The sequence below is a fragment of the Puntigrus tetrazona genome, chromosome 6 (genome assembly GCF_018831695.1).
Source record: "Puntigrus tetrazona isolate hp1 chromosome 6, ASM1883169v1, whole genome shotgun sequence".
In the NCBI taxonomy this organism is placed as follows: Eukaryota; Metazoa; Chordata; class Actinopteri; order Cypriniformes; family Cyprinidae; genus Puntigrus; species Puntigrus tetrazona.
In genome coordinates, this window is record NC_056704.1 from 25,010,618 (window position 1) to 25,024,241 (window position 13,624).

At 38.6% G+C, this 13,624-nt stretch overlaps 1 protein-coding gene across 2 annotated transcripts in view; it reads right to left on the reverse strand.

Annotated features, from left to right (window-relative positions):
• Positions 1–13,624, reverse strand: part of mtss1 (MTSS I-BAR domain containing 1) — a 46,594-nt gene that overhangs the window by 1,045 nt on the left and 31,925 nt on the right. Inside the window, exons 7-15 of one of the 2 annotated variants that reach the window (XM_043242136.1) lie at positions 9,327–9,484; positions 8,635–8,742; positions 7,762–7,859; positions 7,486–7,576; positions 4,540–4,650; positions 4,277–4,433; positions 3,904–3,930; positions 2,585–2,856; positions 1–1,989 (exon numbers count right to left, since the gene is read on the reverse strand). The exon at positions 1–1,989 is cut by the window's left edge and continues 1,045 nt beyond it. In XM_043242136.1, coding sequence (XP_043098071.1) covers positions 1,354–1,989; positions 2,585–2,856; positions 3,904–3,930; positions 4,277–4,433; positions 4,540–4,650; positions 7,486–7,576; positions 7,762–7,859; positions 8,635–8,742; positions 9,327–9,484 — 1,658 coding nt within the window. In that variant the 3' untranslated portion in view covers positions 1–1,353. The remainder of the gene's footprint in view (positions 1,990–2,584; positions 2,857–3,903; positions 3,931–4,276; positions 4,434–4,539; positions 4,651–7,485; positions 7,577–7,761; positions 7,860–8,634; positions 8,743–9,326; positions 9,485–13,624) is intronic. The other variant, XM_043242137.1, reaches the window with a different exon arrangement.

Here is a 13,624-nt window from a genome sequence, read left to right on the forward strand (position 1 = left end):
ATAGAACTATGTAATACAAAAAAAAAATTTAATAAAAAAAAAAAAACTAAAAACATAAAATTACATTTTTGATGGAAAACGTCTTTGGGAAAATTGATGTACTCACTTTTATTTTATTTAATTAAATCAAAGCTATTGCAAATTTGATAATCATATTTAGCCATATCGTGTCACAGGTTTTTTTGTCAGTTTTTTAAATTCAGCTCCAATTAAGATGCATTAAAAGATTCTTGAGATCTGAGCCTTGAAATACGTTTTTTTTTTTTAAACTGAGAAGACAAGTATACCCTACATTTCCATTGAATAAGCTTTACTGAAACTGGAGGAGGGACGGGACACTTTGATTTCGAACAAACAAGCCAACTCGCAACAGGACAAAGTCAATCTAGAAGCTTAAATGCAACGTTCACTTTCTTTCCTGCTAATAATAAATGAATTTAAGAAAGTTTTTTTAAATTCAAAACACATACACACACAAAGCTAAAAGTCATGGGCCAAAGGTTTGAGGTTTTATGAATCAAGTCTTTATAAATCCTCCAGGAGAGCAGATTTACGCGCATCTACAGGGCTACAGCATCAAAGCTTTGGTAAACAAACGATTAAAAATGATTCAGAATCAAACAGGTTGAATAAATAACCACAGTGATGCCTTTGTAAGCTCTCACAGTCATAAGCAACACAAATAAGATCCACTATTCCAGTCCTTCGTTCATCCACCCAATCACGTCACTTCCCTTTCTCCGTTCCTCTCATTGGCTGCATTCGCATCCAGTCATTGGGTGGATTAAAGGCAGTGGTGCAGTTTTCTGTTACCCTAAACTGTACAAAAATAGACGCCTAGTGCTGCTTTATCTAATTTCGAAAACAAACAAAAAAACAAAATTAATAATAATACAAGTCTTTCAATTGTTTCGCTAATATATACAGTTTTTGATCTCTAACCAGAAGGCTGAGTGCTTTATCTTTGCAAATACGACATAAACAAATAACTTTAATATATCTTAAGCTCCGACGCTCAATCTAGATCTCTAAATACATATATATCTGTGTATATAGGTATACATATATATGTAAAGCACACAGCCTGCGGAATTAACTTTAATTTATCGAGAAGCAACATTCGCACGGACACTGCAAAAACGGTTGTTGTTCGAGCACAGTGTGTTTAAACTCGACGTCTTTTCACGTGGCAAGGAGTCGCACGACAGTCAACAGTTTTGCCTCTACTAAACGAAACCAAAAATACGCAAACCTCAACAATAAAAGGCGAGAAAAAGTCGCTGAACGAAAAAGACGGCAAAGGCAACCGTAAAAAGTCACAGATGGATTCAAAGACCAGGAAGGAAAACGAAATCAGTTGAGATGGTTGGGGGCGATTAAAGGCGCCGAACGGTCATTGGTAAGCGTCCGACGTAGCCTGACTCCTCTTCGGATCATACTCAACATGTCTCCTCCGCTGCCTGGATCGGGGACGCCGTCGACGTGATCCACGCCGGGCTGAGCGGAACAGGTCTTGACGCTTTCGGTGGGCAAGCTGAAATTGTGAGCTGCCGCGTTTTGAATCGGCTGCTGATTTTGATGTTGCTGCCGTTCGAGTTTCTGCTGGAGCGCTTTCTGATGTGTCTGTTGATATTGCGGCTCCTGCAGTTGGTTGTATTGCTGTTGGTGATTGTACTGGTGTTGAGTATATTGCTGTTGGTTATACTGTTGTTGGTGATATTGCCTCTGTTGCTGATGGTGCAGCGCATACTGCTGTTGCTTGGTCATTTGATACAGCGGCTCCGTGCCGCCCACTGGTGGCTGCCCTGGGAACATGGAATAGTATGGAGGCGGCATTGCGCTCAGACTCTGAGTGGAAGTACAGAGACTATGTCTGGTGTGAACCAGATCAGAGCCAGGTACCCTGTTAGTCTGCGTCACCCCAGGAGGGCACATGGTGTCCTCGCTGCCGCTCAGGCCAGCGGTGGAAACGGAGGCCTTCAGCGGCACCTAAGAGCAGGATGAGAGCGTTTTTCTTGTTAATTCTAGAACAATGGCAACCTAACTCAATACAGGGATATATAAAAACATACGGCCTATTTTTAACATGACATCGTTTAAACAAAAATAAAAAAAAGATAAGAGATCTAAAATATTGTGAACATTTAAAAAATGGGATACAAAGTCGAAATCAAACTGGGATTTCTTTCAGAACTTGAAATATATGGGAATTTAAAAAAAATGATAAATGATAAATTTATAAAGGATTTGAATTGTATTTAATTTTAGAATCTTAATGGATTAGAATACTAGTTGTATTTTTATTACTTTAAAATATAGTTTATATTAATGACAATATACTGGATGTGCGTTCTTGTGGAAAAAAGTATACATTTCTTAAAAACTAAATTAATTACTAAACCAAAACTTTGAACATTAGTGCTGCAAGTGCATTAAGTTCCAGAAAGAAATGTACTTTTATGATCTATGGGGGCACTGGTGCTGGAATCCTCCAAGATCTGTTCTAAATTTTGCTAAATATTCCAGCAGGTCTCGTTTACACCGTTTAAGGGTTTTCTAAGCAGAGTTTGAAATGATGAAGGACCTGCGGTGTGGAGATGGGGATAGGCACTCCTCCACTGATGGTGCCACGGCGGATGTTGGGCTTGCTGGAGGGTTTACGGCGGATGGTGGCAGTGTGCGGCCCTATAGGCTCCGGATCCATCAGCAGACTGACGGTAGACGCAGGTCTCTTGCTTTGAAACATTTTGCGGTAATTGAGACTCAAGTCACTGTTGCGAGGAATTGTGGAAGATTTATCAAATTCGGACTGGCTGTGGGCGTCCTCTCCTCCATGCAGGGAGATATAGTCATAGTCTGGAAGAGAGAGAAACACAACAACAGGAGAGTCACGCACTGTGTTAAGGATGAATGACAAAACTTCTACATTGCCCAGAAGAGAAAAATTATGAAATACAAGCAGAAATTACATAAGTAGGGAATGACAGTGAAAGAAAACAGCTGTTCGTTATGTTTCAAAATGTCAAGGTTTAACGATAAAGATGGCCCAACGTTATGAGAGTGTTTCAAGCAGGACAGTGCATGTGTTTTTATACCTTGCAAACTTGATGTTTTTTTTTAAAAAAATTATAATTTATTTTAATGAGTAAGCTGTTTAAATTAAACCTACAAATGCATTTTATACATTTTAAATAGAATTAAAAAAGTTAAAACAAAAAATAGAACTTTTTGAATTTGAAGATTAATGAATAAAAATAATAGGGGAAAAATCTAAAGGAAAACGTTGCAAATTCAAGACGCATGTACAGTTTATTAAATAAGTATATGTATATATATATATATATATATATATATATATATATATATATATATATATATATATATATATATATATATATATATATATATATATGTGTATATATATATATACACACACACACACACACACATGTGTATGTGTATATATATATATATATATATATATATATATATATATATATATATATATATATATATATATATATATATATATATATATACACACACACACACACACACGTGTATATATATATACACATTTGTTTAAAATCATATTATTCACACTTAATTGCATGAACTGGTTACCTCCTAAAATGAATAAAACAGGCAAACTTTTAAGAGTGTGTCTTTCAGTTAAAGCAACAGAAGATGGACACCAGACTTGACAACTGACGAGATGCCACTAGTATTATCTCATGGCTGCACGCACTCAAATCTTACACATACAGATAACACTCTTTCAACAAAGGCACGCCTGCAATATGACATGGATTCCCTAAAATAAAGACATTTAATGTTGTTTATTATTGGTACATGATCACAATGAGAATAATCAGATCTATGCAATGACATTCAGAAACCTACCATATAGAGGAGGTTCTTTCTTTACCGCTGTAAAAGAACAATAAAGTACATTTAACATATATACAAAGGCCCAAAAAACACGCACTTTGGACAGTAATCCAAGCCTGTGATTTGTGCGAGCACATCAGATTTAGTTTAAAACTGAAATACAAAGCATACTTGATGTGCACGCAAACCACAAATCAGATTACTGTTAAGGGGGAAAAAAAGTATAAAAAGGGTAAAAAAAACTATACAAAAACACAAAGGAGAAAAGGATAACTAGATTTTAGCACTGATTACAATCTCTCCAAGATGTGTGCAAAGAAGGAAAATTATAGAGCAGAAACGGAAGCAGCTCATGCATGCGAGTGTAAAAAAAAGTGATACTGACCATGCTGCGAGGGAATGGTGTCTTCGGAGCACGACGGCGTGGTCGTCTGGGTGCTGTATCCACTGGAGCAGTGGAGGGAATCACGGCTGGTCCGAGGAGCTTCTGATATAAGCCCTCCTCCCAGAGTAAGAGCCAGCTGCTCCCTGGCTGACTGCGGCTACAAACACGAATCAGAGCTCAGAAAAGTCAACCGCGATGATTCCAGCAGAAGGGCGTATAATAAAATGCACTTTTATTGCTTAAAAGTAAAACTGAGTCTGTACCTTGCCCGAGGTGGACAGTGTCCTGGCTCTCTCCTCATGCCCGCTGTAAGGTTTGTGCAGTGGGGGCATGGAGGTCCCGTTCTCTGTGCCAGAAGAGATCTGGCCTTTATCCTTCACAAAAACATGCTCTGTTAGTCCATCTCAACTTCAGCACATAGCAAGAGACACTGTAGTCGCTAGGTAATAAAGATTCGAAGCCAACACGAAATGGTGTTCACAAAACTGTTTATCATGATGTGTCACGATTAAACAATAAATTATAATATAGCGATTCAACAGGAAATTTGTGGATCATTAAAAATGCTCGTTCCACACGTGAATGCAAGTTTGCAGAGCGTTGTGGAATTTTTTTTAACCAGGACATGGAGCCTGAAAATCAAGGAAACAGTATATAATAATGTGCCGTTATTCAAAATTTTAGGTGCACTATTCCTTTAATTGCTCTTTTTAAAACATTTTTACAATGATCTTATTTTTACTATTATTTTCCACTAGCCCTTTATTCCAATAATATTGGAACCACTTTTATAACCATTTACAATGTGTTACAGAATTTTTTTATAATATGCAAGCTTTGGATTTATTTACTGTTATTATTTTTATTATACAGCTAAAAATAAGAGAAAAAAAAAACCCATTCAAATATAAAATGTTCTGTTTGGAGAAAAAAAAAAGCAGATTGTTGATGAAGAATGAATTAATCAGCCTATTTTGTCCCATTGCTAAAATGTAAAAAGTAAAAGAACAAAAACATTTGTTTACATATTCATACAGCAAAATATCGTGAGGGTAATTTGCAAAAATGATCAAAAAATGTCAGCGGCGGCTGACAAAATAATACTCTTTCGGGGAAAGAGTTAAACATTAAAATATTATCCATATATCTACTCCGACAATGAAATACAATAAATCATCAGCAGGAAAGGTAAAATGATTAATAAGACCAGAAAGGTACACAAACTGTCAATTTTGATTTCATGTTGACCTTATTTATGTTTTGTTAAAGGAACGCTTCACTATTTTTAAAAATAGGGCTCATTTTCCGACTCCCCTAGACTCAAACGGCTGAGTTTTAGTGTTTTCTGATGCATTCAGCCGATCTCCTTGTTCTGGAGGTAGCTCTTAGCTGCAGCTTAGCATAGATCTGATTAGACCGCTAACATCACGTTCAAAAATGACCAAGAGCATTCGACTTTTCTTTAGTTGCATTGTGTGCTAAAACCAATGCAAGATGAAAAGTTAGGATTTTCTAAGCCGATATGGCTAGGAACTATACTCTTTCCTGGCGTACCGTGGCGGCGTCAGGTGCGAATATATTACGCAGTGCCTGAAAAAAGTCCCCAGCATTTTCAGGCGCTGCTTAATATCGTCGTGAAACACTCCGGTCATTTTTGAGCGCGATCCTAACAATCGAATCAAATACTGTGCTGAGCTGCAGCTAAAAGAGCTACCCGTAGGAAAGGTTTTTTATTATAGTTATAGATATCGGTTAATGTGTTAACTGGTATTTTATTCAAAAACAGAAGCTGCTTCTTTCTCCCTGGGCTAAACGGTCAGGTGTCCCTCTAAACGGCCTGCAGAGGGCGCTGTCTACCTTCACAGACACAACCTCCACACATGCACGACGACAAACACAGAAGAAAACCACCAGAGGTAAGCGTCCAGCAGTACATGCAACAGTAATCCATTCACAGTCACACACAGCACTACACTGAGTCTATGCTCACAGTGCTCCTGTGCCGGAGGTGTTGGCCACGGTGGACCGTGCGAGGGATTGTGGGAGAATTCCCCTCACTGAGAGAGCGAGCGCCTTCCTCCCCTCCAACCAGGAGGAGAGGACTGCATGAACGCTGGGAGACGGAGGTGAGGGGCAGAGAGGAGTGGAACAAGAGAAAGATGAGATTAGACCAATCCAAACCTCCTTAGACCCCTAAACAAACGCTTTTTGGCTGTTCTATTCAGTGCCTTATTAGACGATCGTAAAAAGTCATTTGCTGATGTGTCTTTTCACATTTAAAGCAAAGCAAAGCCACTGACTGATTTTGAGATTTTGGGCTAAATTGCTTCCGTAACACGTCTTCTTTCAGATCATTTATTATGTTTATTTAATTATACTTTATCTATCTGCTCTGTAGATTTCAATTACAGTACATATATTTAAAGGCTTTTTTTCTCAAAATAAATATCTGCACCCGCACTAGGCCAGAAATCACAAACTTTACTTTTTGGCGAAATCTCATCTGTAAAACCGTTAATATGTCAGCAAAATTAAAGAAGAACTTTGAACATGGCTTTGTCCGATTTTCATATTTCTGTTGTGGACAACATTTCAGAAAAGTTGCAAGACAAAATGTAATTGTCTTAATGCACTGTTATTAGTGAACCGGGAAAGAATGGCGATATCCAATAATTAAAAACGTAACCCTATTCAGCTGTGCTGTGTCACATTTGGGTGTGTTTTAACTAGCATACTACACAATCACAGCAAACTGTAGTATAATATTACTAGTATTAACCGAATAGTACGAATATTTTTGGTAAAATGCTGTGTAACAAAACTGTATAATGTTTGTCAAACTTAGAATGTATTACCTTGCATTTTATGTCACTATTTTAAGTGAAATGCTGTAATATCCAGACAATCTACATTCAATTCTCTATATTGTTTGCACTGAAATACTGTCCAATTACGATTGTGTATTGATGATCAGTTAACGATTGGGGTTCAAGAGGTTGGATTTTCAGGAGGTCTGGATCAAGCACCACAGCGGAGCGCAGGCTGTGATGGTGCTTACAGCTGTATGCGTTTCTTTGGGCTGACTGAGGCTCTGTGTGTTCTGAGTGACATTATTGAAACTATTTGGGTATCTTAGGGTTAGTATACGAGTTGAACTAGGCAAGTTTTGGACCTATAGTTCTGTGTTGTTGTGCATGTATCCGTGATACCTGTATTGCGTCTGGTGCTCTCAGATGAAGCCCATCCACTGCGCTGGAGATGGAGTCCAGTGATGGGACATGGCGCACAGAGGTGTAGTTACTAAGAGAGAGAGAGTAAGAGTTTAGACTGATTATTTACAATAATGCACAATTGTTTGTTACAGGACTTTAAATTTCGAAGGAAAAAAAAACATGTTAAAATAAAAAAATATTAACATAATATATATATCATCAGTAATTCAAATAACGTTTAACGAGTTGGCTAAAGATTTCTTCCTGACTCACCTGCTGATGCTGCTCTTGCGTGATAACGTGTTGCTGGGAGAAGCGGGTGGAGTCTGATACGAGTAGCTGTAGTCTGAGCCTTTCAGATCAAGAATAACCTGCATAAACAAAACCAGACCAGAAAGTCAGAGATCAGGAACGCGCACCTACAGGGTGTGCGATATATATTGCCTGCGATTAATAACGGGATTTTAGTTTTAGAGAAGTGCGATTTGACATTGTCGAGTTTTCCGTCGAAGTCTAGACTAGAGCGCACGCATTTAGAGTGTGTCTAATGAAATGCCTTTAAACTGTTTACAAGTTCAAGACATGGGGGAAGAAAATGTATATACATTTAGATCATTTCATATATCCTCATTAATTAATTTCACACGAAGACTGACGGTTTTCTCCAAAAAACTTTTTTAAAAAAAAAAGTTTTAGACAATATCTCCTGTTTTTGTGCCATTTTGACAACAAAAAATAATTCCAAACACTACCAAAGCATTATTTGAGCAACGTGTCAGTGATTCATTTCTGAATGAATCAACCGTTTGAACAATTCACTTTATTTGCAGAGACTTGCTGCCACCTACTGGCGGTTTTCATTTCACACTCAGAGTATCTTGTATTATCTAAATAATTTCAAATATCAGTATTCAAAAAATACTGTAAAATCCTGTTAAAACTTACTGGAAGAAGATTAATTTCTATCGGTCTAAACTGACCGGTACACAGAAAATGAAGAATACCTTAAGTCCTTAAGACACCAGCAAAATAACACACTCGGCAAAATAATATTGTTAGCACTAAAATATCGAGATATTATTTTTTGTCAATATCGCACACCCCTACTACAGGACATCATGTGCCTGGTCAGAATCCATGCAGCACCTGTTCGCTAGCAGGAGGCAGTGTGTTGGGATCAGCCGTCAAGTTTCCAAGATCTTCTAGAATTGTCTGCAAGTGAGTGACTTCGCCAAGCATGCTTATCTCTTCATCCTGACAACACAAAGAAAAAAAGGGTGTGACGACATTAAGGAGAATACATTTTTATAACTAAATTTCAATAGCGATTAGGCACTTTTCCCCAGATTCTCATCGTTGTAATGCACTCTGATGTTTAATTGTAACACAGTAATGAGAATCGTCCTGTTTAATGTGCCCCTATTATGCCGTTTTTAAGGCTGCTAATATTGTTGGGAGTCAACAATATGTTTAGTTAAAATATGTTTAATATCACTTCACTTTCCAGTGATTCTCAAACGATTGGTTCAAAGCAGTTATTCAGATAAGATTCGGTCTCTCTAAACCCCTGCTTTCCGTGAGCCTACTCTGCTCCGATTGGTCAGATGGCCCAGACTGTTGTGATTGGTCAACTGCATACAGCCAGCGTACAACATGGGCTGGAATAATGCAAATGTGTGTCACGGAAAATGGATTTGAATTACTAACGACTCGTTTAGGCTGTATAGAGTCAATTCTTCATTTTGGGAGACAACAACTTTATTTACTGCACATTTCCAACTTTAACCAGGCATTTAATTTTTGCAAAATGCAATGCAATGTCTTGTTCAGACGCTCACCAGCACAGGTTTGAGCATTGTGACGAATGAGCAGAATCTCCCTCTTTCCTCGACAAGTGCTCGACACACGGCTCTCTTCTCGGTTTCCTCTAGAACCGCGCAGCGCGTGTTGACGTCCTGAAGAGCGCTGTCCAGCTGCATCCGCACCTCGTCTTTACCTACACGAAAACAATGACATTAATCAGATTAATGCGCATTTCTATTAATAGTAATATTAAAGAACGGTGCATTAATTCTTGTTATTGCTTAGTAAAACTAAAATCAAATCAAAAGTTTTGTTCATTAACAGTATCTGAAATTATATATATATATATACTTTTTAAAAAATTAGATTAAAAGTATTTACATATTTTTAAAGCAACACTGGACGCAAAACAGCGTTGTCTTGCTGATATTTGAAGAAAGAAATAACTGCCTGGTGGTTTAATGCTAAAACGTGTTGCTTTCAACCACTAGGAGGCAGTACAGTTTCTACAAGCACTTAATATACCATGTTAATGTGTGCTGCAATGCTAATACGTGCTCTAAGAGCCTGGCTGTGCAGATTGCATGCTGTGCAGGTCGACCAGGCGTGACGCGGGATCTGAGGACTGCATGGTGTGCATGTGTTCTTATGTTGCATTTAAAGCCCAGCTGCCACTCAGAGCTCCTCACATTCCATAGTAGCTACTAGATATAGCTCTACTGCATATCGGCGGTCAACCAATAAGGCTGTTTTTAACATTGATATCCCTGTTCTATTGCGCTGGGCGGCTAATATAATGCAGCTTAAATGATCATAAACTGGATTTACTCAAACATTCTAAAAATCACAGAAATACCATGAACTGGCAAAGATAATAATACTCGTTTACAAAAAAAAAAAGGAAAAAAATTATGCTTAATGTTTAATGTAAGAACATAACTGAGTGATTTTTAATTATGATATGATGACTGTCCCCTGGTGCTTTACTGATGAAGCGCAATGAGAGAAATGTGAGGTTAATCACATTGAGAGGTTTGTTTTCCTCATGCCAGCACACACCACGTGAGGAGCTTTAAAACACATGACCTGGCCTTTTCCTCTGTTTTTCATCTCTCAGCAGACGCATCACCCCTAACACATCTCATCTAAATGAATAGTTTCTTTGCTTTTGCAATCACATTATTGCATTTTTTTTGCCTGTGTATGCGCGAGTGCGCATCAGGGTCAGAAATGTACTTTTCCATTAACTTTAATGGTGTTAGCCGACTATATTAATTGTCATGGGGCTTTTTTGGCCCCCTTATCTTAGATTTGAGGGTCATTTTCGTTCGTTTTGGTTGCATTTTTAAGAGGATAAAAGGGAAAAGCGATATATTTTCCTCATTTTATATTCAGCAAACACATCACAAATATATCATGCAAATTTAACATACTGCTCAGTTCTACAATATTAACAATGCAGGTTACTGTCAAATGCATAAAGAAGTCCCAACAATGGGAAGAAACATTCCCTAGATTATTAAAATGTTCATTTTTTTTACTCAAAAGTTCTTTGGGGAACCAAAATGTTTTTTTTAATGACATCAGTGCAAAAAACACTTTTTACAACATTTATATTTGCAGCTCTTCTCCGTCTCAAAAATACACACAGCTACATTTTCAGCATTCCACCAAGAGGAGAGCATTCTGACAGCTGTGTGCAGGACTCCTAACAATATCCTCAGGTGTCCTTTGTGACACCTGATCTTGTGCACTCCAAGCAGGCATGCATTGCAAGTTTCTTCAGACACGTTTATAATGACGTTCGCTCGCATTAAAGACTACGAAGATACGCTGGGCATGACTTGATGAATACTACTTCATCTCAACGACCCTCTAGAACCTTAATTTGTAGAAAAAAAAAAAAAAAAAAAAATCAATCACTGGTAACAAATACACCTGAGAATAGGACATTCTAAGATTTCAATTTGCCATATTTTTGTTAAGAGAACGGAATCCTCACAATAAGGTTCATTAGCATTTAGAGAACACCTCTTGAGTCTAGATTGCATTTTAATTGAATAACAGAATCAGGTCCACAAGCGCTGCACAAGCACCACAGCGCAGTCGATCTAAACAACCCCTGCGAATCCGTTTAAGTGCCGAGTATGCATTTTTAGGATTTAAGCAATTCTCGTCAGTGTTGCGGAACTCGGTTAAGTCCTGTGACCTTCCAGGCAGAGACGTGATGCCTGGTGCTCGAGTGCATTGACCTTGTGCTGGATTGCTTCACCGTTTAGATGATCTTAGACCATTACACCTTCCAACGCAGCCTGAAGTGACACAGGCTGAAAGAAACCTGGTTGGCTAGGACAGCTTAGGGCTGGGGTCATCTTCAGTGTAAAGGGCAAAGGTCAGTAGGTCTGTTGATAAATCCCACGGCCTGTCTGCAAGACAAATGGCTTAGGAAACATACAGCTCTATCTGAAATATGTTACAGGAGCCTGTTTTGTGTTAACAGACAGAATCCACAGCAACACAGAGCAATGTGAAAGAGTGACAACAACCCCTCAGAACTCATTAACACCACCCTAGCACCCAACAGCATAGCAATGTACTAGAACAGGGGTCATCAAACTTGATCCTGAAGGGCCGGTGTCCCGAAGAGATTAGCTCCAACTTGCCCGACACACCTGCCTGGAAGTCTCACCACTCAAATGTTCTTATAAAAATGTTTTTTTAATAATAATATAAAAAATGTTAATTATCTATAATCGATGGCAAAATATGCATTTCGTATAAAGTAGAGCCAAGTGGAATGACCCATGCGTGTTTTAGAAAAGCATAACACAGCTTTAGTGTTCAGTTCGTTTGAGCTGTTTAAACACAAAAAATAAACTCGTTTCAAAACAGAAGAGGGAGGCGATGGGAAAATAACCCAGAGCCATTCAGGCAAAGGTGTGTGTGTGTGTGTCACAGAGACATTCCCTGAGGTCTAGAAATCCCGAGCGGTTGGAAGCTATGATGTCATGAGCAGACACCTTCTCTCCATAAACACATGCAGGAGGCTGGTGTGCATGTTTTCTGGGAGGACCTTAGTGATGATGATGACGAAGGTTATGATGGGTAGGTGGCACTGCACTGGATCTGTGACTAAGTGCTTTAGAGTTCTTCCACCGCAGCAGGTAAATATACCTGGCCTGCATATAATTTAGCATGCTAGGTCTAAAGGACATCCAAATAAAAAGAGGCAATCGTTTAATCAATGTGTTGAATCTGATACGAAATACAAACTAATTCCACACTTCAATTCACGTTTAAAAACGTAGTTAATTCAGATGCCAGAAAGTCCAGAGCACTGGATATTCATACCATCTCAAACACAGCAGCAAGGCCATTGGAATACTAATGTGCGTGAGTTTAAATAATTCAGATCCAATGCTCTTTTTCTTCACAATCCGCACGCAGACGGGTCCAAGTCTTCAGAGCGGTCTGCCCCCGTAGACCTCCGAGTAACACAAATGTACGATATAATGATGAATGAGCACTCAGAGACGCATCATAGGTCTAGACGCCATATTTATTTTCATTTTCTCACCATCTGTGAGAGTTATGGCAGTAAATCAAACAGCACTAGGAGGGGTTTATGGGTGTGCTGTGGTGATATAAAAGCGCTAGCCTCTGAATCACTTATACTAACACTTCATTTGGCCCTTATCTTATGATTCAGACTGTGTCAGGACAAGGCCATGTTTTCCTCATACAGCTGCAGATGACTAATTTCACAGTAAAGGGCTTTCTTGGTGGCATGTACTACAGATACTAAGTAATGATTTTTATTGGAAACGCAACATTCTTTCATACATGCAAATGGTAAAATTCCAAGTAGAGATTAGCTTCGAGTAAATGGAACTAGGGTACTAGTTACTTGGAAATGCAAAATAAGACAGGGTAGAAAATGCAAATCTAGAACAATGATCGCATCAAAACACGGAGATACAAATCACCTGCCAGAGAATAACTAATGAATTCGAACAAGAACGCTCGCGTAAACGTTCCCAAAGAAATGCATCCAGCCTTATTACACGGATTTCCCTTTAGTTCCCTTTCAGTTTTTATAATCAGTAAGTGGCTGATAAAAGCAAGAGACGCACTGGATCTGAGGTCATATTACTCCTAAATACAAGACAAGGCAGATCGAGCAGCAGCAGCAAAACCCTTTCATATGAAAGGGAGTGTATGACCACAGGGTGTTTTCCCAATGTTGGGAAAGATGACATGCCAATGGAAGGAAGGATGGGGGATCTCTTTCCTCTTTGAGAGTTTGTGTGGCCTTGAGCTACGAGCTATTCTG